The sequence below is a fragment of the Stigmatopora nigra genome, chromosome 15 (assembly GCF_051989575.1).
Source record: "Stigmatopora nigra isolate UIUO_SnigA chromosome 15, RoL_Snig_1.1, whole genome shotgun sequence".
Taxonomy (NCBI): domain Eukaryota; kingdom Metazoa; phylum Chordata; class Actinopteri; order Syngnathiformes; family Syngnathidae; genus Stigmatopora; species Stigmatopora nigra.
In genome coordinates, this window is record NC_135522.1 from 3,062,169 (window position 1) to 3,082,270 (window position 20,102).

A 20,102-nucleotide genomic window follows, 5' to 3' on the forward strand; every position below is an offset into this window, starting at 1 on the left:
TGAACAGGGGTGAGTGGGAAGGGGCTTGCAACAATGGGGAGGGTAAAAAAAAACTGGTACACCCCTTAGGGAAAATACTTTCTAAAGATTTTTGTATTGTTTTGGAGTTTTTTTTCAAAATTAGCATGATAACTTATGGAATTTTTATATAAATACCAGTGATTACGCTTTAGGAGACACTCATTGGCTGCTCACCAATCCATTTTGTTATGGCGCGACAATACTAATCTATAGAATTATTTACATTATGTGCCAAAATAAAGAAAGATTGCAAAAAAGTATAAAAAATGTTTTTAAAAATCACCTTTAGCAGATTGGGTTACTTTCTTAAAAATATTTATGTAAAATAAAGTCCATAAATTCTAGTTTCTGACACCGATTTAATGTTTGTCTCCCTCTAGCGTTAAAGCTGAGAAATTCAACATAGTCTAGGTTGAACTTAAAGCTCATATGTGGGCCTTTTGCAATAACATTGTCATAATTTGCCCCAAATGGTAATTTGGACAACCCTGGTCTAAAAAGGGCCAAAACGTCTTCAAATCGGACTAGTACAACAGCTAGTTAGCGTATTAGCATAGCATATTAGCATAGGCGGGCCCTGGAATGGAGTACAAAAGGCCACTAGGGTCAAAAAAGAAGCCTCAACATTGCATCTAGTAAAAAAATAAATAAAATAAAGTGTCAGAATCCTGCGCGCCCGCTGATAACATGCTTGGATTAAGGATGTTTAAGGCAAGTGAAAATTATTCATTTGAGATGGATGAAAGCTGCACTTGTCAAGTCTACCAGTCATGCACTTTAGATATTTCATTTCCCACTCGTACGCCGTGCATAATTTCCCTTCAATGCAAATTTTTGCATGCCCCGCTTTCACCGCATGACATAGAAAATGGATCTTTGCCAGTCGATAGGTAACAAAACAATACCTTCTTTTTTTAGGGCCGGGATTGCGAGAATTATAAGAATCTCATTTCAGGTGACAGAATGTAAACAAATACACGTTTGAAAGCCTGTAAGGCCGCAAAAAAAATGATGGGGAAGGCTCTAAACTCCCTGTTCAAATATTATGATGGCGCTGATGAGAAAAGCGTCTTAAATAAATGAGAGGCGCTGCACTCGTTTACTCATCAGAACTAATGAGGCTGCTCAAATTACCTTGAGGATCGTAATTACAGGCCAGTGGCAGACATTCGCCGAGGGGGCGGGGCAAAAGATGATGCAACTGGGCTTGTGTGTGTGTGACCCACTTATTGCATTATGAACCTATGGAGGCCATCATTCAATATAATATATATAATAAGATAGAGTGATTGAACAGAAAGGAATTAATAGATATGAATGAAACTATTTAAGACATACGTCTTATTTTTTTAGCATTATTGAGAGCCGTTTTGATATTTTAGAAACTACAGATTCGGAATAAAATGGAAAAAAGTGAGTTATATGCAGTTAAAGTGACGTTATCATGCTATGAAAGGCCATAGTTATATTAATGATGAAACTACAAGACATACAAGAAGGAGTTATACAAAAAAAACATAAAAAAATAAAAAAATGCCCCATTATAAAGAAGTCCAGCACTATATATACTTCATAATTCATCCAATATTGATATTTTAAATGGAAAAACAAACCATTTATAGTTAAACTATGATAAACTTCATGACTACCTTTGACAACCACAAACCTGCAGTTCATTTAAATAAAGTCAATCATCAAAAATGACACTAAAAAGTGTCATTAAGAATAACTGTGCAACAACAAAAATAAATAAACAGTAGCAAAAACCACCTCTGACTTTAACCCATTGCAATTTACCATCGAACATATTATTCAATGACCTCACTAAAGCTTGATAAAGGCAGATTTCGTTGCATCCCGGTGTGCAAAGTTCTCCCGACGACATTAGAAATTCAGTGTAAAAGCCACATTTGATACAGATGGAGCACTCGATGGCTAATGGCATTTTCTAATGAGCAGCCCGGACACAAGAGCTCACCTCGGAGGATTCCATTTCATCGCGCACAAATTGTTTTACTTATGAATATTAATGTGTCTCTAATTTGAGGCTGTTGTTAATGCCTGTCGCTCGGCGCTCGCCGGGCGAATCGAGTCGCGTTCCTGTTCCGAGCGATGTATTAGACACCCCCCCCCAGCCGCCGCCCCCTTGACACTAAGCCCTCGCCTTTGATTCTTAATTGCACCAGTGTGAGCATTTGCGGCAGACGGGGCGCAAAGCTTTAATTAACTCTAATATCACAAATTCAAGTCTCTACTGTCAGATGCATCACACGCGTGCCACTTTTTCTTCTATTTAAAAAAAAAAAAAATAATAAAAATAATCATTCCGCAACTCAGTTCCGACTTTGTGATCACCATTTCACGCATCTAAAGTCGTATCTTTTACAATCCATCAACAATTATATATTTTTTAAATGTTTTCAAAATTGGGACTGTGTGTGGAGGGGTGGTGGTTGTGGGCGGGGCAGGTGGGTGGGGCTTATTATATTGGGAATTGTGATTACAATTGCAATTCTCGAGAAAATATGAAGGGGCTAATTATATTAAAGTTGGAAGAGTTTTGAATTGTAAAGTGTGTGTGTGGGGGGGGGGGTGTTAAGGGGCGGGGCGATTAGAAGGGGCGGGGCTTATTATATTGGGAATTGTAGTTACAATTGCAATTCTCGAGAAATTATGAGGGAGCTAATTATATTAAAGTTGGAAGAGTTTGTAATTTGTTGGGTTGGGGGAAGATGTTAAGGGGGCGGGGCTTATTATATTGGGAATTGTGGTTACAATTGCAATTCTCGAGAAATTATGAGGGAGCTAATAATATTAAAGTTGGAAGAATTTTTAATTTGTTGGGTTGGGGGGAAGATGTTAAGGGGGAGGTGCTATGGGAAGGGGCGGGGCTTATTATATTGGGAATTGTGATTACAATTGCAATTCTCGAGAAATTATGAAGGGGCTAATTGGAACAGTTTGGGATTGGTTGGGAAATGTGATAGGGAAGGAGTATAAAACATTTGTAGTACATTTTGGGATGAGATTGTGACATTTGGGCAGGTTACCGACATGTAAAATGAAAGATTACTCACCAGATGACTTGAAGAGCTTCATTTGGGAAATTCCTTGTCTGACTCATCATGTGGCCACATTGTTTTTCATATCATTTTAATTTTAATCGTCTAATCCAGGCTAAGGGGGTACATCTGTGAATGATGAAGATTATATGAAAGGGAGACCATGTCACTGCACAACAAGATGATTTATTTTACAATATATTTCAAGGAGAAAAGCTTCGAGCAGTTTGCTGCTTTTATGAAGCAAAACAAAAGTCTGCCTGTTCAAAAACAAAATAATAACTTAATTCATATATATTAGTGGACTAAAAAATACTTACCGAGATTTTCTGAGTCAACAAAATATTTTACAGTATTTGAATGTCTAGGGCAATAAATCTTTTAAATCTGACACCAATTTTTGTATATATTATACTATAAATTGCAATATAGTAAATGTATACAATGTATAATTGAACGTGAATCATTAGAGGGTTAAACAGCAATGCAAAATAAAATAAAAATCCCTCCAAAAATCATAAAACGGTCACAAAAAACAAGCCTCACGAATACTCATCATCTTTCGTACAATAATTCCACCTCAAAAAGCGTAGACGCACACTAATCTTCAAAAGGATTTATTGGACAGCAGAGTTTGAGGTTTCTACTACACGCTTTACTTCACCAGCTAAAATCCTAATAAAAAACATAATAATATATATATTTTTTCAAAAAGTAGGCTGCAGATTGCTGCATCTCAGGTACATCACAATTACAATGCAGATATTCGTAAAGAATAATGTTTAATTAAAGCATGTCAATGGTGTGATAAGGCCGCACTGTAGTTTCTAAGCCTTGGCCGCCATAAACTAGCGCTAAAGCTAATCCTCTTTCACGTAGCGTTACCGCTCAAACTTTCTGTCTCTCCCTTTCTCTTTTTTTTCTTTTTTTGGGAGCATTTATAAAATTAGCAAAGAAATTAACTGTCGGCAAGTGTGGCAAATTGGATTTTGCAAGCGGTGTTCGTAAAAGAATAAGTGTGTGTGTGTGTGTGTGTGTGTGTGTGTGTGTGTGTGTGTGTGTGTGATAGAGCATAGCCAGGCTGCCACCTACAGTACAAAAATGGAGGCTGCTCAACACGTGTGGCTTACTTAATTAACGAGACCCCCGCGTCCGTATACCCACCCCCTCCTGCCGTCTTCGTCTCCTGCTAATGTCGTTACAGGAAATTTGTTAAAATCCATTATTGGAATTATTAATGAAATAATTTCAATTTGGCAGGCAGACTGTGGAAGGATTACATGTGTGTCTAATGTGCACATAATGTAGGAGGAATTATTTCAATGGACCACAACCTACTTTTGACCTCCTGCCACCTGATTGGCAAACATTTATTGCCAATTTTTTTACGATTTGGTGAAAGTTGGACGCATTGACATGTTATTAATACAAATTCACATGTCTGAAATGTGACAAGTACGTTATACGAGTAAGTGACAGTAAACTAATGTGTGAATATTAAACAGAAAAATAATGGCTTCTGAAATTCGACATTTTTTTTAGACTGCATTCCAAGACAACACAAAAACAGCAAAAAATGTTCCAATATAAAAACTTCATGTAAAATTACAATGTGTGACTTAATTTTGTGTTGGGTTAATTTTTGTGATATTACATTGTATGACATGTATGTACGACACTTTAAATGGGAACCCCATTGTATCCGTTTGAAGACATTATTTGTGACCTCATATGACCCCAAATTGTACGTTTAAAATACCCCAAACTGTTACTGTACTCTTCGTTTACTTCTTCGAGCGAACAGTTTTGAGATGTGGGTTTTCCTTTTAGGTTTACTTTTCTTTACTCCTATTGATAGCAAAAGGAAAGAAAAACAAAAAACAAAAAAAATAACTAAAAGTGCCCCTCAAACGTAAAAATAAAAGATTTCATCATAGGTGATTAAAGCATGGTACTCACCCAAATTTTTCATCATCTCATTGAGTTCCTCATCTTCCGCCAATTCCCTAAAAAAATGTTACATTTTAGATCAAAATTAGCGTCACCCATCACCGTGAACAACCAATTTACTATTACACAATTAGTTAAAATCAAAGTCACCAATATTAGCATTAAGCCCTTAAAAAGTATCAATTTTTTTAACAGAATGATAAAACCCCTTTAGAAAAATCCTACAAAAAAATGGTGCTACATTTAAATGAAAACAACGTCTCACCTTAGGCGTTCATCATCCAGAACTTCCACGATGGCGTTCCTGCCATTCACAATGTCCACCAGATCGCACATCAGTTTTTCCTCGTATGCTCGCTCCTCAACCGATTTAACGCCATCTATCGCCATCAAACGGTAAACGATAAACTTCGGCTCAAAAAGCGGAAGCGCCAGAAGGCGACGTTAAACTCTTACCAGGTTTCTCCAAGAGTCGGCGTAACTCTTGCTCGACAGGCCACTGCTGGCGCTCCAGTTCTTGAGTCCTCGCTCTGAAAAATCCCCCAAAAATAGTCCCTTAAAAATGAGTCTGGGTAATACTTGAATTTCCGAGCTATCAGATTGGGACTCAATATTAGGGACTTTACTACTCACGTGTAGACGAGTTCTGACTCTTTGCGGATGAACATTTGCTTTTTTCGGATTAGTTGGAACCAGTCCACCATTAGCGGGTCCATCAGCAGATCGCCCTCGGCTTCTGAAAGGTCAAAAAAACACTAATAAATATGTTGCCAAAGTGCTTACGTGTGATTATGAGGCTCATAACCAATTGTCCTCTAATTTTTCATCGATCTGGGCATAAAGACAACCTCCCTTAGCGCACTGAGTACCAGTGTGAGTGACATCATCATTGATCGCTAGTATTACACTTGCCATAAGCAGGTGCATGTCAATGTTCGCTCTAATTTTTCATGTAAAACATGCTGTAAAACACGAAAAACATAAGAGTGGACAGAGCTACTGCCACTGGCTGCCGCGTAAATGGCGCCATCGTGGGGAAAAGGGTAAAAAAAGTTTGGATTTTATTTACTGCGCGCCATATGATTGCTACTGCGCAGAGAAGACGAGAGTAGTGCGCAATAATGAACAGATTGTACGTTGTACGCCGTCAATGGCAGCCAATGAGTGAAAACCATGCGCTCACCTTCCTCCGAGCGGCGAAGCTTCCGTTCCAACTCCACGCCTTCCCTCTCCAGCAGCGTCAAGTTCATCGCGATGTCGTCCAGCTCTCGCTCAATCCGCTCCGCCGAGACGTGATAAGGCGGGCGCTGATATAAAACAAAAAAAAAACGATTTTAAAAGTCCAATCCATGTGGTTTCATCATTTTAAAATGAAAAAAAGGCTTGACTTTTGATAAGTGAAATGAAAAATGTCCATTTTTTTTGGACGGCGTACGTGTCACACTGTTAATTAATCTTTTAAGAGACTTAATGGAGGGAACTTACGGAGGGTGACCTCGTTTCTGTGCCGGAGGCGTTGGTGGGTGACAAATACTTTCCCTTTTTAGCGCCTGAGAGGTAGATGAAATAGGATTAGATGGCAGCTTTTGTCATATGTGACTCCACCTTTTAGCATTTCCTTTAAACGCATATTTAATCAACAACACAACGTGCCTGATGGGATGTCCATATTGGAGGTGGGTTCACTAATGGACTCCATGGCTGGCTGTCTTGCAGGGAATTTGACATGGGAGCGCTTTCTGGGTGGATCGACTGGAATAAAAACAAGCTTTATTGGTCTGGAATCAGCTCCAAAAATCATAGTGTCTTTTTTTTATTGCTATTTATTTATCTGCAAAGTGTTTATTGTCTACATAGAGTAAGTAAGTCATTTTCATGCTTTTATGGAGTTTGTGTGCCACTGCCAGATCGAGACATTGCCAGAAAATTATAGTTTTTTTCTCCAAAATGACACTTTTTAATTGTTTTTACGTTTTAAATTGTGGTCACAATGACGTTATGTTGGCAGTAGTCAAAGTCAAACAACTCCTGGTTCATGTCAACTAAAAATAAGTCAAAATAAATCATGTAAAAAAACAAAAAAAATGGTTTGCATGTATTTGTATTGTTGCAATTTTGATGTGCTGTTGTTTTTGTTTTCAAGAGTTCTATTTAGTGATTTTGATTAGTGTTGGGAACCCTAAATCTGACCAATAATGGCAAATAAAGTATCCTATTGTATAATTTTCATGTATTTTCATGCCTTCTTTGACTTGAACAGTGAAATCTAACTTAGGAAAACTCCTTGTTTTGAGTTATTTGATCAATTTCAGGCCTGAAAATAACTCACCGGGATACCCATGTCCAGATGATGGATGATTGACAGCAGTAGGGGTAGTTGTAGCAGAGAAAAACGTAGTAGACATGAAGTCATGGCAATGATCTTTGCTGGTGGATTCATTTTGTCTCCTACAAAACAGAAAGGAAAAACACAATCAGCAATAAGGCCAATTTCAAAGTAGATTTGACAGCACAGAGAAGCACCAGCAGAGATAAAATGAAGATGAAAGTGGCACGAGAGTCATTAGCGGGCTGATAGAAATGCGAGGACTTGCTGTTAAGAAGAGGATAAGCTGGGGGTAGCGTGGTTTACAGATGCCAACTAGATTAGACCAGATCAAGAGCGACGCGTCTAATCAGCGGGCTAGCGATACTGATAGGCTTTACCTTGGCGCCTCTGCTTCGCTTTCTGCCGGTTTAGTCTTTGACTGCCTTTCATAAGGGAGATCTGAGGGGGGGAACATGGGGATGGATGCCTTTAGTACCAGCAAATTCACAAATTAACTTCTTGAATGTATTATTTTGAGCTTCTACGCAAAGGGAAGAAGAGTTGAATTAAAAGTGACTTTATATAATGCATATTAATGCTGTTTATTAAAGATATAACTCATTGATGACAACTGATGAATTAGTGCTGCCTTGAAAATGTGTGGTTTTTATTTCATTGTCTATAGAGTTGTTTACATATTAGCAATTAAAATATTCTAACTATGGAAACATCAACAGCTTTCCCACTGTTTGAAAATCTATAAATATTTTAAAGAAATTAAGTCAGGGGCTCCCATTGATGGCAATAGATCTATCTAGTAAAATACAGCAGATAAGTAAAATATTTTTACTGTAATTGTTAAGTTTTTTCCAATAAAAACATTTTATGTAACAATTAGGGGTGTCTGATATATTTTTTTTAAACTTCAATCATTGACTCTCTAGTTTATTTCATTATATATGTTTTTCCTATTAGTAAACAATAGAAAACCAAAGTTGAAAAAATGACAAAAAGCCGAGAAGAGGAAAAAAAATAAATAAAATCATTCTGATGATTTTTGGGCAGATTTAAAGAAAAAAAAAAGAGCCTTAAATTTAATTTCTGTTAGGAAGTTGGAACACCTGCTTTTCCTTTGGAGAATTCTTACTGGTGAGTCTAATAAAAATCATTTTTTTCCATCCCACATGGATTGGAAACCTCACAAATGGCTTTCTTTGTTTGGTATAAAAGGGGTCAGACAAAGGGTCAAGGTGGACTTTTGGTACTAGGTCCAGAAGAAATAGTTGATGAATTTACTTGCCTGAAGCAGCTGTCGGTTTTGTGCCACCATGTTCGTTCGCTTCGGGAACTGCGGAATCTTCACTGCAGGTGTCCGAATCCCGAGTTGGAGTTTTTTTGCATTCGACCTTTAGTGAAATGCACTTTTCAGATTGTGCTCCGAACCTGCATATTGAAAATCACAGTTAAAAAATATGACAAAAGCATAAAAAAATAATCCAAAACTCACCGTCTTTCTGCTGAACGAATGGTAAACAGACGTTTATTATTATTGTTGCAATTTTCCTCAGCAAGACTTTTTCCTGGTCTGCCATTGTTGTTATTGTTCAATTTCGGCCATTGTGGGAATGTCGTTGATGCCGACGGGGTTTGTAAAAAGCTCTGCCGGGCTGCTTGAGTCTTCTGGGCCGAGGTGGTCCAGCACTGACTTGGGGGTCCCGGATGGACAGGCTGGGAAGGCTTGGGTGGCTGGATTTGGATGAAGCTATTCAACAACTCGGACGCAGACTTGAGCTGAGCATCAGAAGAGGATTCAGAGCTCTTTTCGGGGTGTACTCGGCATACAAAAGTATTGGGAATCTTCCCCGGTTCGTATCCGCCTGCGTGGAGGGTGCCGAAACACTCGCAGCATCTAAAAAAATATATTTGTGAGGGGTTTTCCAACATTAAGGGCTCAAAAGTTTGAATTTAAAGTCCCACTGTCACTTTAGGGGTTACTTTCCTCAACTGGACACATTGGACATAGAGCCAAAACCTTCTTTTTATAGAACAAAAGCCCCCCTCCCAAAAAAAAAAAAAAAAAAAATTCTGACTCATCGCATGATAAACACAACAAGTCTTTACTACCGTTCAACGTTTAATCACATTATATGCCATGAAGCAGGCACATAAATGATTTTTTGGGACAATTTAAATAGTCATGGATCCGTTTGATTCTTGACAATTTATCTTAGACGAGTTTATCATTTAATAAGTGTGTAAGAACTAGTGATAGTGGGACTTTAAATAATTCGAGAATGGCTTTCTTACATGAAACAGCTCCTGTGAAAGAGTTTTCCTTCTACAAAGTGTCTTTGGACCAGATGAACGTGAGTTTTGCATGCCACACATTTACTGTTGAAGGTTCCACTTTTGCCAGCATCTGAGTTCTGCGAAAAAACCTGTGCGTTATTTTCTGATCTCATTGGAGCAATTGTACGAGTTCATTGGATAATGTGATCCTACCGCAACGGCGTTTTTGTCTATCTTTGGTGATGACCGCTCAGCGATAATAGAAGGAACCAGCTGACTCTTAACTACAGCCACTGGAAGACTTTTCTTCTCCAACGGGACCTCCTTTGAGCCACCCGTTGACTGCTTCACTCCTAAAAACCATAAAAAAATGATTGAATATGATATATTTAATCATTTGATTGGTTTTTGGTCCAAATGACCCAAAAATACAATGAAAAACATCAAAATTTGCCCAAAAATACAATAAAAAGCATCAAAATGACCCCAGAAATACAACGAAAATCATCAAAATGACCCAAAAATACTACAAAAAGCATCAAAATGACCCCAAAAAATACTACAAAAAGCATCAAAATGACCCAAAAAATACTAAAAAAGCATCAAAATGACCCAAAAAAATACTACAAAAAGTATCAAAATGACCCAAAAAAATACTACAAAAAGCATCAAAATGACCCAAAAATACTACAAAAAGCATCAAAATGACCCCAAAAATGAAAAGCATTAAAATGTGTTATTTTTTATCATCTCAACATAAAGTTCATAATTAATAACAAGAAAATGAATTGTTCTTACTGGACTGACGTGCTTTAAAGTAATTGTAGTATTGGGACACATAAGTCAGAATGCTGAGTCTGTCCGGGACTTTTAAGGCCACCATGTCCTCTGCGTCCAAAAGAGCCGGGATTCCCAATTCCTCTTCTGCAACCCGGAAAGCCTTGAGAGGGACAAGAGGTAAAGGCTAAAGTCCTGCGTCATCAGTCGCAACAACACAATCGACTTTAAATAGAGTTCACTTCCCGTGAACTCACATAACAGATACAAAAGGCAAGCCAGTTGGCAACATAACTTTTAAACGGACAGTCTGAATATGACAAGAGACGCTTTTGTTCAAATTGTTTCTTATCTAACAACAGTGCAGGAAACGTGACACTTGATTAAATATACAAAGGTGTCCATTTCTGAACTCAGGTTTCCTTTAGCAAGGCATTGTTGCAGGAAGTCAACTTTTTCAAGGTTGTCAGTGAGCACATAAAAAAAAAATGTGACTAAAAGTCAGTCTTGCGACGGGAAGGTAAACATTTTCTGGAACTGCAGTTTTGATGTGAAACCTGAGTGACTTTTGTCAAATAGATAAAATAAGGAACTGTAAGGGTCCTTAAAAGTGAAATATCTCATGAAAAAGAAGTAACCCCACCCCCACCAGTTGCCCTTATCGAGCTGGAGCACATTTGCTGGACGCCAAGTTTTAAAGGGAAGGACGGACGTCTCACCAATTTGTTGTTGTCAAACACGTCTTCCATGCGAAGAGAGTTGTAATCTCTGCAAACACACAAAACAAATTAAGACAAAACTCTAAAAGTGTTCAAAAAGCATCATTTGCTGACTATAAATCACCATTTCCTTCATTGTTAATATAATGAGGTACAACTTAACTCAACTCAGCAATAAAAATTAACTCCATTTTGACTGAGAGCTGCCAACCCCCCATGCAAACTAGATTGGGCATCTATCAACATCAATGGAAGTCAAAATCATTTGAAACTCACATACCCATTTAAAATGTATAAATATGTAGTTATCCATTTATTCTTCAACTACAATGACAATGCCACAACATGGCAATACAAAAATTGGCAGTATAAATTAAATGCAATAAAGTTTTGCTGTTTTTATTTACAGAAGCTTTGCACTGAAATGTTCTCTAACATATTTTTGGACATATGGTCCAAAACACAGCAAATAAATATTTATATTGTCATACAATGTCACCCAAAAACTTCTTTCAATGTCATTTTTGGGGAAACAAATATATATTTGCATTGATAAATAGCTTGTTTTCCCTCTATAATACAATATGGTGAAATACTATTATATTTGAAAGAGGAAAATCTATATTGAATACATCATTTATGGCCTAATATTTTTCTTAGTGCTTCATCACTTGTAATGTAACCAATACTTATTTTCTGGTGTAATTCAGCGAGAAAAGGTGATCAATGCTCAACATTTGTGGTATAAGTACAGTTTTTAAGAGGCGATTATACGGACATTTAGTACTTACATGAGATCTGGTCTGTGTTTGTGGATGAGCGCACAGAAGGCCAAACCGCTCCGGAAAGATGTGGTCATGTTGGTGATCTTTACGTCCCGGTAACCGTCGCACTGACACCGGCACCATTCCTCCAGAGCCCGGACGGCCGACATCGCGTACCAAAGCGATCGCTTTAGTCTTCAAAAGTGATCCGCATCAAGGGGAAATAGAGGTTAAAAGGACAGAAAAGTGGGAAAAGGGTGGATCGGGAGGTTCAGTTTGTTTGTTAGCGTGCAAGCGTGCGCGCGTGCGATTGATTGGCGTGGTTTGTGCTTCCTGCGACAAATCAGACGCACCTGCTGTTTCGTCATAGTTCGCAGACAGCTGGGAAATTGTTCAAAAAACACTTGTGCAATATCGAGAAAATATCACAAATAAGCATTAAAACAGTACAACAGATGCAGATGACTTGGCAATAGTTTGATGTTATTAGATTGTATAAATGAGGTAATAAATCGTAGGAAACATGTATAAGTACTATGTATGTGTAATTGGGTTGAAAAATGATGGCTTAAGAGCCAGATGTGGCTCTTTTGATGGGTGCATGTGGCTCTTGAGCTGCAAAATAATACAACAGATGTGGAGAACTTAAAAAATACAGTTTGATGTTGTTTGATTGTATAAACAAGGTATTAAATCTTAGGAAACATGTTTAGTGCTATATATGTATAATTGGGTTGAAAAATGATGGCTCAGGGGCCATATGTGGCTGTTTTGACGAGTGCATATGGCTCTATAACCTTTTTTTGCAAGAATGGTCATTGATTAGCAAGTGTAACCATATTGTCAAGATAATTCAAATACTTTTTATACTTTTGGTAAAATGACTAAATAAATGCATTTTCATGTATTTTGACTTTTAAATGTGCTTATCTCGTACGCTCAAGATTAGACTGCAGATTAAGTTTGAATCATTACAAAGAGACATTTTGCTCTTGCATATAAAAAATGTGCACACACGTTTATAGACTATGCAAACATGTTGAGACTGAGTGATAAAAAAACATAACGTTATTATCATTTGATTATCTTATTTGTTTTACTACCTCAGGTAGGAGCATCAAAACAGTCTACCAGTGAGTTTGTCCAGTAGGGTGCAGTGTTTTATTACACTACACAGTTGTGTGTGTGTGGGGGGCTTTCCACACTTAGAGTAGGGGGGACAAACTACCTCCAAAAGTCTCTGTAACCCTGAAAAAGAGGATGTGAGAAAGTGATCAATCAGCATATAACTTGTCCACTTCCTGCGTTTGAGATGGGGCAACACCCTCCGACATGGCGTCGTCAATCCCGGCTTGGTGCTCCCTGGCTTTAGCCCTCAAATTGGCGATGCTTTCGGAGCGCAGCTTCGCCGAGCTGTGACCAGCCGCAATGGCTTTTGACCACGGGTAGTTTTCGTCGTCTTGTTGAGCTTTCAGACGCGGATCGCTGTCGGAAGAATTTGCACGTTGTTTGAGACGACGGGGCGTTTTAGCGGTGATGGTTTCGCGTCCATCTTTGGGACGAGGTTGGCCTTGAAGTTTTAGTTGACGTCTCATCTTGGCACGGCGGTTTTGGAACCAAACCTAGAATCATATTCATAATACATAAAGTTGCATGGCAATATATTCATTTGAATCTAAGTACTGTTTAATATCTAAGTACTGTTTAATATCTAAGTACTGTTTAATATCTAAGTACTGTTTAATATCTAAGTACTGTTTAATATCTAAGTACTGTTTAATATCCAAGTACTGTTTAATATCCAAGTACTGTTTAATATCCAAGTACTGTTTAATATCCAAGTACTGTTTAATATCTAAGTACTGTTTAATATCTAAGTACTGTTTAATATCCAAGTACTGTTTAATATCCAAGTACTGTTTAATGTCTAAGTACTGTTTAATATCTGAGTATATTTGACCGGCGACCAAACATCCAGCAACCAAATGTCCGGCGACCAAACGTCCGGTCACCCTTTATGCCTATCACGGTAGAAGATGCGTTCCCAAGCCAACCTGGTCTCACCTGCACTCTGGCTTCAATGAGGTCCAATCTCAAGGCCAGGGCCTCCCTCATGAACACATCCGGGTAGTGGGTGCTCTCAAAGGCCTTCTCCAGCTCCTCCAGCTGCCAGCTGCTGTAGTTGGCGCGGGCACGACGCTGCTTCACGGGCCTCCGCTCGTCTGGGGAAGAAAAAGGAAAAAAAAATGGCACGGCGGCAAATTAATGAAATGGCCAACGGGTGACAAGGAACTAATGGCTCTAGATGGGCTAATTAGCATGGCCATCATTAGGTCTGCTTGGGCGCGACTTGATAATTGATTGTTCGTCATGAGCCGTTAGGCGGTCTTTTGTAAACATTGGCACACGACGCTCCCGTCTTATTGACACTTGAGTGTCATTTGAAACTCACTAGAGCAGAATCTTGAGTTTTTAGGGCAAAAAATGGCCCTTGTAGAATTTTGATTGATTGGCTGTCGCTGATGGTGAGAGACCAACAACAGATTTGCTCTAAAAAATTAACTGTTCTTACTTGGAAACATTTTAAAGTCAGTATCTTTGCCATATTAGTATATACAAAAAAAACACTTTGTTGTTTAATAAATTGACTCCTATTAACAATAAACATCCAAGAAGCAATCAATTGATTAGTCCCAGTCAAAATATATATATCATACTGTTATAAGAAGTGATATTACTTTAAAAGAACAGTATCATTATACCTAATAAGTATTCTGAATGAAAGAGTACATAATTGCTCAAAACTTTTTTGTTCTAGAAAAACAAACCACAACTCAATTAAGTCTTGCACTTCTGATTTATGTGATATGTCACAATAATTGCAAATGTTTGAATATATATACATATATTTAAATCTCATACTTATAAAATGACATTAAAATCACTCAATTCAATACAATTATCATGTTAGTATCCATGCTATCCCTTGACTAGCTACCACAAACATAATCTTTTGTCAACTATTTGGAATTCCTGGAGCAATTCAATAAAAAAAATTAAAAAATGACAGCCAAAACGGCTTTTATTTGTACTCACCCACGCCATCCCCCAAGGTAGCCATGCCCATGGCCTGCGTCGCGGCAGTTAACAGCAACGCCTCCTTGCATGGCTCAGGCCGCAGGTAGCTCCTGAAGGCCTCGTAGCTGACATAGGGCCCTGCCGGAATCAAGATCTGCCCTGCCGGGAATCCCGGGAAAAAGGGCGCTACGGGCGAATGGAAAACGGCGGGCACGAGCGCGGACAGAAGTTGCCCGGGCCGGAACATCGCCGAGATGATGATGCGAGCCCTCCACTTAAGGCATCTCGGCGTATAAGCAATCTTGTGAGGGAGTTGGCTCGGGGGAAAAAAAAGGTAAGAGTGGTTCAGGTGACCCCACCCTCTTTTTTTTACTCAGTCACATGACCTCCTCCCACGCCCAATGCCGTCACTCGTCACGGTCATTTTGCGGGTTGCAACATCTTATGTTTCAATCGCTGGCTTGGACCAGAAAGTCAATCAAGAGGACGTCTGTTGAGACACGTAAACGTACAGCGAGGAAATATTCGCTGGTTTAATCGCCGATGAGTCGTAGAAGGAGAACCCAAGAGTTGACGGATTCCAGAGTAAACAAGCATCCGCTAAACGACGACTTGTGAGTGACGTTTTTTGAGTGAGAACACCTTTGGTGTTGACGAGAAAGGGCTTGTGAAAAAATCAAGGTGGAAGATGGCTTTTAATGGAAGTTAAAAGTGTTGGGAAATGGTGATGTTTGATTTGGAGTTCTGGGATCGAGGGTTCAATTCCTGGTGGTGTTAGTATGTGGGAAAACCCTGTGGTTGCGTGGTTTTTCTATGGGTAAATCAGGGGTGTCAAACTCTGGTTTGTTCGCGGGCCGAATATAATAGCTAGTTTTTTTTAAAAATTGGATTAAGAGAACTGGATCAAAGGCCTTAAAGTGTTAGTTTTTAATAGATTTAAAACAATGTTTGAGCTTTTTTTCCTTAGTAATACAAAATTTATTTTAATCATGTTTTTAATTTTAAATAGAAACAAAATATATTTTTTAAGTGGAAAAAAATATATTTTTAGACTTTACAGGCACTCATTTTTTACTTTCTCGGGCCGCAGAAAATGATAAGGCGGGCCAGATTTGGCCCCCGGGCCGCTACTTTGACACCTGTGCGCTAAATTATCGCTAGGTGAGAATCCGGACATGAATGCTTGTTTGTCTTACCGTGCCTTGTGATTGGCTGGCCACCAATTACTGTCTGTATAAGTACAATCATGATCTGAAATAGAAAAAAAAAAATCATAATAGCTCAATGTCGACTTTTGAAGTAACTGTCTAAGCAAAAGTTAAAGTACTTTCTTACCAGTTTTACGCCAGAAAAGTCATTTTCAAGCTCTCAAACTCTTTCTCAAATGTTTTCCCGGATGTTCAAATTGTAGGAGGAGAAGTTAAATAGATAGAAAAGTACCTCCGCTGAGCCGAGGCTGAACAAACACCGTGTGTGGCAGGCAGGACTGTCGCTTGAAAAAGACACCTGCGTTTGTCACGGGCGTACAACTCGCTCCAGCGGATTTAGGGTCTGAAAGCAGACCCTTGCCGCCCCCCCCGCCATCAAACTGCTTTGCCTCTGTCCTTTTAAAGCCTATTGATCCCCATAATCAGGGCCTGAATTGGGGGAAGACTTGAGGTTCTGACAGATGCTTCTAAAGAAGATGCTGGAGGATAATTGAGGGGGGTCTTACGGCCACAATGCTGACGGCAATGGTGATTGTCTTATTAGCTGTGAGACCACAAGCGTTTTGTGTGGTCTCACCAGGCGAAACTTTGACTTGTTTGAGCTGGCGAGTCTTTATCGGAAACTGTCTCGGTAGCTTGACTCAGTTTAGGGTTGTCGTCTTTGCAAGTTGCAGAAGTTAGTGTAAAGCTGCTAAAAAAGGCAAATATGTTGGGGAATTTGTTATAAAATTATGGCATTAGTGGCATTTTACAAAACAAATTTGGTTGAATATGTTTTTGTCGTTATTCTATAGAAAACAATGCAAAAAGGAACACCCACATTTTCCGGTTGTGACAAAGTTAGTGTAAATATGCTAAGAAATGGCAAAAATGTTGGAAAAAATATTAAAATTATGGCATTATTGTCATTTTACAAAACATTTTTGGCTGGATATGTTTTTCATAGTTATTCTATAGAAAACAATGCTTAAGGGAACACCCACTTTTTCTGGTTGTGACATCACAACCAGAATTGATAGTCATTCTTAACTGTATTTAGAAAATAAGTCATTAACTAGCATGCACAATTATTATTATTATTTTTTTTACTTGAAGGTGCTTGTAGAAGATTTTTTTTCCGAATAAAAATGAGTTCAATAACATTTCCACGACATATTAGCACGCTGTCCCTCCAGCAGCAAGGATCTTGTGACGAAATCCAATCTGACGTGGCGATAAATGTCGACCGGCGACAGATGAGAATCATCAATTATGATTCGTCAACGTGATGTCATTTACTGGAGTGGATAAGATCAGCGGCTAATGAGAGCTTAAGTGAACCCTGCGCTGTTAATGACGTGCCACATTTTCATAGTCATCAGACTGAGGCTGACGAGCTTCATTTGGCTGGGATTCATTAGCTAAATGTTCAATCACTGCAACACTGTGCAAACACCACATATACAATTTAAGCTTACTGCTCGTTTACACACGTTTTAATCTTAAGGAACCCTTAAAATGGCGATAAAATTCTTCCAAAAACCAAGCTAATATTCAACTAATGATAGAAATCTATTTTACTCTATTTCAAAGTCCTTTATGGCCAATAAAATGCACTTTTTTGGTCAACCAATCAAATTGGAGAACCAAACTTTTGACAAAATATCGATTTACGTTGAATTTTGAGACATTTTTTATCCAATTTTTTAATGTTGTGAAAAAAGGGCATAATTTAGTGATGATTTTAATGCATTATTAGAGAATTAAGTTTTTGAAAGAGTTAAAATTTTAAAAAAAATAGTTTGACACTACTAGGCTAACTTTTCCTTTTCGTGTTCAGTCACCATTTAAAATCAATGGGCTTCCTAAATTTGCTGCAGTAATCCTTGAAAGTGGAATGAACCCTCGGTGGAAAAGCTAATCCGTCGCTGCCAAGGCGTTAAATCAGTGTTTGAACAGGTGCGGATGAAAGGGCCACAGGTGAGTGCCAAAGAATGACCACCAAGTGACTCATCCCTACGCTCTGACTGGTCGTCGACGTACGCGACGGGACGATCAAAGCCGGCTGGAAATCATGGCCGTCGACAGCCTAGTGTTTTTCGCCGTTTGGAGGACGGGAGATTAATCGACACACACCTGTGTTTTAATTTGTCGCAGCCGTCGGTGATCCGTCAACGCGGCTGGTTAAACGAATGCCACATTTTCTAGACTAAGGGTGTCAAACACGGGTTGGCGGACCGTGTTAACGTCAAGTTGATTTCATGTGGGCCGGACCATTTTAGATATATTATTTAGATTTTTTTTTTATAAATGGATTAAAAACCTGGAATATTCAGTTTTTTATAGATCTAAAACAATGTTTACTTTAGTTTTTTTTAAATGTATTTTTAGATTTTACAAAATGATTTTTGAACTAACAACTGAAAAAAATGGATTAAAAAATTACAATTATTGGTTTAAATGGGGAAAAAGTCAGGAAATTTAATATACATCTATACTCTTCATTTTAATTTGATCCTAAAATAGAAAGTCAGCACTCATGATTTACTTTCCCGGGCCACACAAAATGATGCGGTGGGCCAAATTTGGCCCCCAGGCCGCCACTTTGACACTTGCACTTTAAACTATATCCTCAACAAAAAAAATGTTCATCATTGAGATCTGGCGTCCAAATAGATTGGACATTTGTCAATGCCAAAGGTGCTGGATTTTGTATTGAATGAAACAGGCCACGCCCCATAGTCAATTATTCACTCAAATTTGCAAATTTCAGCCAGATTAAATCTAACTCTCAATCAAGTACTTTGACAAGAGTCATCTAGAAGCTGTTTCTGTAACATTTTATCTCCTTTAAGCAATCATTTTTGGCATTTACGCCTCCACAGCTTGCTTCCCCACTGGGATTGGCGCCAAAGTCGCCACTTTAGGTCAACTTCTCAACCTTGTCTGAGGGCTTTTTCATTCTTAAATACTTTCAAAGCATAATTCAATCAGCGGTGGTAAAAAGTCTCGCTTAAGTTGAAGGAAAAGTGGACGTCACGCTTGAAGAACCCTCAATGTCTCGCGCCTCCCTCTCCCCACGTAATCGTATCCCACGCCGACTGTTTTAGTCGTGGATCATCGGCCAGAGGGGCCCACTTTTCCCTTCAGCACCGTCCGGCGACCAATCGCGCTTGAGACTTCAAAGTAGCGACGCAAAGAGGCAAGCCGGAGATGTTTTTGTTCGTCTTTCTCCCAGCTGAGGAGAAGGTTTTTCCGCTAACCGTCAGTCGACGCCGTTCCGCCCGGCCAATCGGGCGTTGGCGCCGGACCAAGAGGACGGGCTGTCGGGACTTGCGGGGCCAGGTGATAGATCACCGTAAACACAGCTTTCGGCGGGTTATAGGACACCGTACAGGTGCAATTACAGCGTCGACCATGTTGACAGGGGGGCTGGCTGGGGGGATCCATGTTTATACGTCGTCTTGCATTTTTCAAAACTATCGTTTTTGGATGGGATTTTAGTGTAAATTTACGGTCAAGCCCTAACATGTGGGAAAGGGAAATTTTGGGAAGTCATTCTATGCCACTGATAAGATAAATGTATTAAATACATTTGAAATAGGAATGTTTCAGGGCCATCGACGGCAATAAATGTTTAATGGATTGGACGTCTAAGGCAGCCAATGACTTAAATAACATTAACGATGGCAAATATTTAAAAAAATAGGCATTAAAATATAAAATCATCTGATTTGAGCTTCTAAATTGCAAATATTCTGTTATTAATTTTGTTTTTTTTAACTGAAGGGAACCATTATTTATAAATATTTTACTATCTATTTTGTTCCAATTAAAAACGTATTCATTGATTTATGAGTTTTCATGATTTACATTTAAAAAAATAATTAAAAACTTCAATAATTCCTTTTTTCGTTTTTAAACAAAAAAATATTCAATTATTTTAC

The 20,102-nt window shown here is 38.6% G+C and overlaps 2 protein-coding genes across 2 annotated transcripts; both read right to left on the minus strand.

The window, feature by feature from the left end:
* Positions 1–4,818: 4,818 nt before the first annotated feature.
* Positions 4,819–12,835, minus strand: micall2a (mical-like 2a). The gene is made up of 17 exons (XM_077734518.1): positions 11,918–12,835; positions 11,127–11,175; positions 10,429–10,570; positions 9,844–9,983; positions 9,649–9,767; positions 8,849–9,250; positions 8,642–8,784; positions 7,740–7,800; positions 7,363–7,481; positions 6,687–6,785; positions 6,519–6,583; positions 6,217–6,340; positions 5,667–5,769; positions 5,490–5,563; positions 5,299–5,413; positions 5,043–5,089; positions 4,819–4,931 (listed from the first exon to the last, which is right to left on the minus strand). The coding sequence occupies exons 1-17, from the start codon at positions 12,058–12,060 to the stop codon at positions 4,852–4,854; spliced, it is 2,025 nt and encodes a 674-aa protein (XP_077590644.1). The 5' UTR covers positions 12,061–12,835; the 3' UTR covers positions 4,819–4,851.
* A 35-nt stretch (positions 12,836–12,870) lies between these two features.
* Positions 12,871–18,472, minus strand: LOC144209067 (uncharacterized). The gene is made up of 3 exons (XM_077735254.1): positions 14,987–18,472; positions 13,955–14,112; positions 12,871–13,512 (listed from the first exon to the last, which is right to left on the minus strand). Exons 1-3 carry the CDS (start codon positions 15,213–15,215, stop codon positions 13,165–13,167), a joined length of 735 nt encoding a protein of 244 aa, XP_077591380.1. The 5' UTR covers positions 15,216–18,472; the 3' UTR covers positions 12,871–13,164.
* Between the last annotated feature and the right edge of the window lie 1,630 nt (positions 18,473–20,102).

Bases quoted from the DNA above. Each gene is read 5' to 3' on its own strand.
- micall2a (XM_077734518.1), bottom strand. From the start codon at position 12,060: ATGTCGGCCGTCCGGGCTCTGGAGGAATGGTGCCGGTGTCAGTGCGAC. The intron at 9,768-9,843 runs GTAGGATCACAT...GTTTTTTCGCAG, and splicing joins TAGACAAAAACGCCGTTGCG to AACTCAGATGCTGGCAAAAG. The intron at 5,414-5,489 runs GTAAGAGTTTAA...TGATGGCGATAG, and splicing joins CCGACTCTTGGAGAAACCTG to ATGGCGTTAAATCGGTTGAG.
- LOC144209067 (XM_077735254.1), bottom strand. From the start codon at position 15,215: ATGTTCCGGCCCGGGCAACTTCTGTCCGCGCTCGTGCCCGCCGTTTTC. The intron at 14,113-14,986 runs GTGAGTACAAAT...TTTCTTCCCCAG, and splicing joins TACCTTGGGGGATGGCGTGG to ACGAGCGGAGGCCCGTGAAG. The intron at 13,513-13,954 runs GTGAGACCAGGT...ATATGATTCTAG, and splicing joins TCATTGAAGCCAGAGTGCAG to GTTTGGTTCCAAAACCGCCG.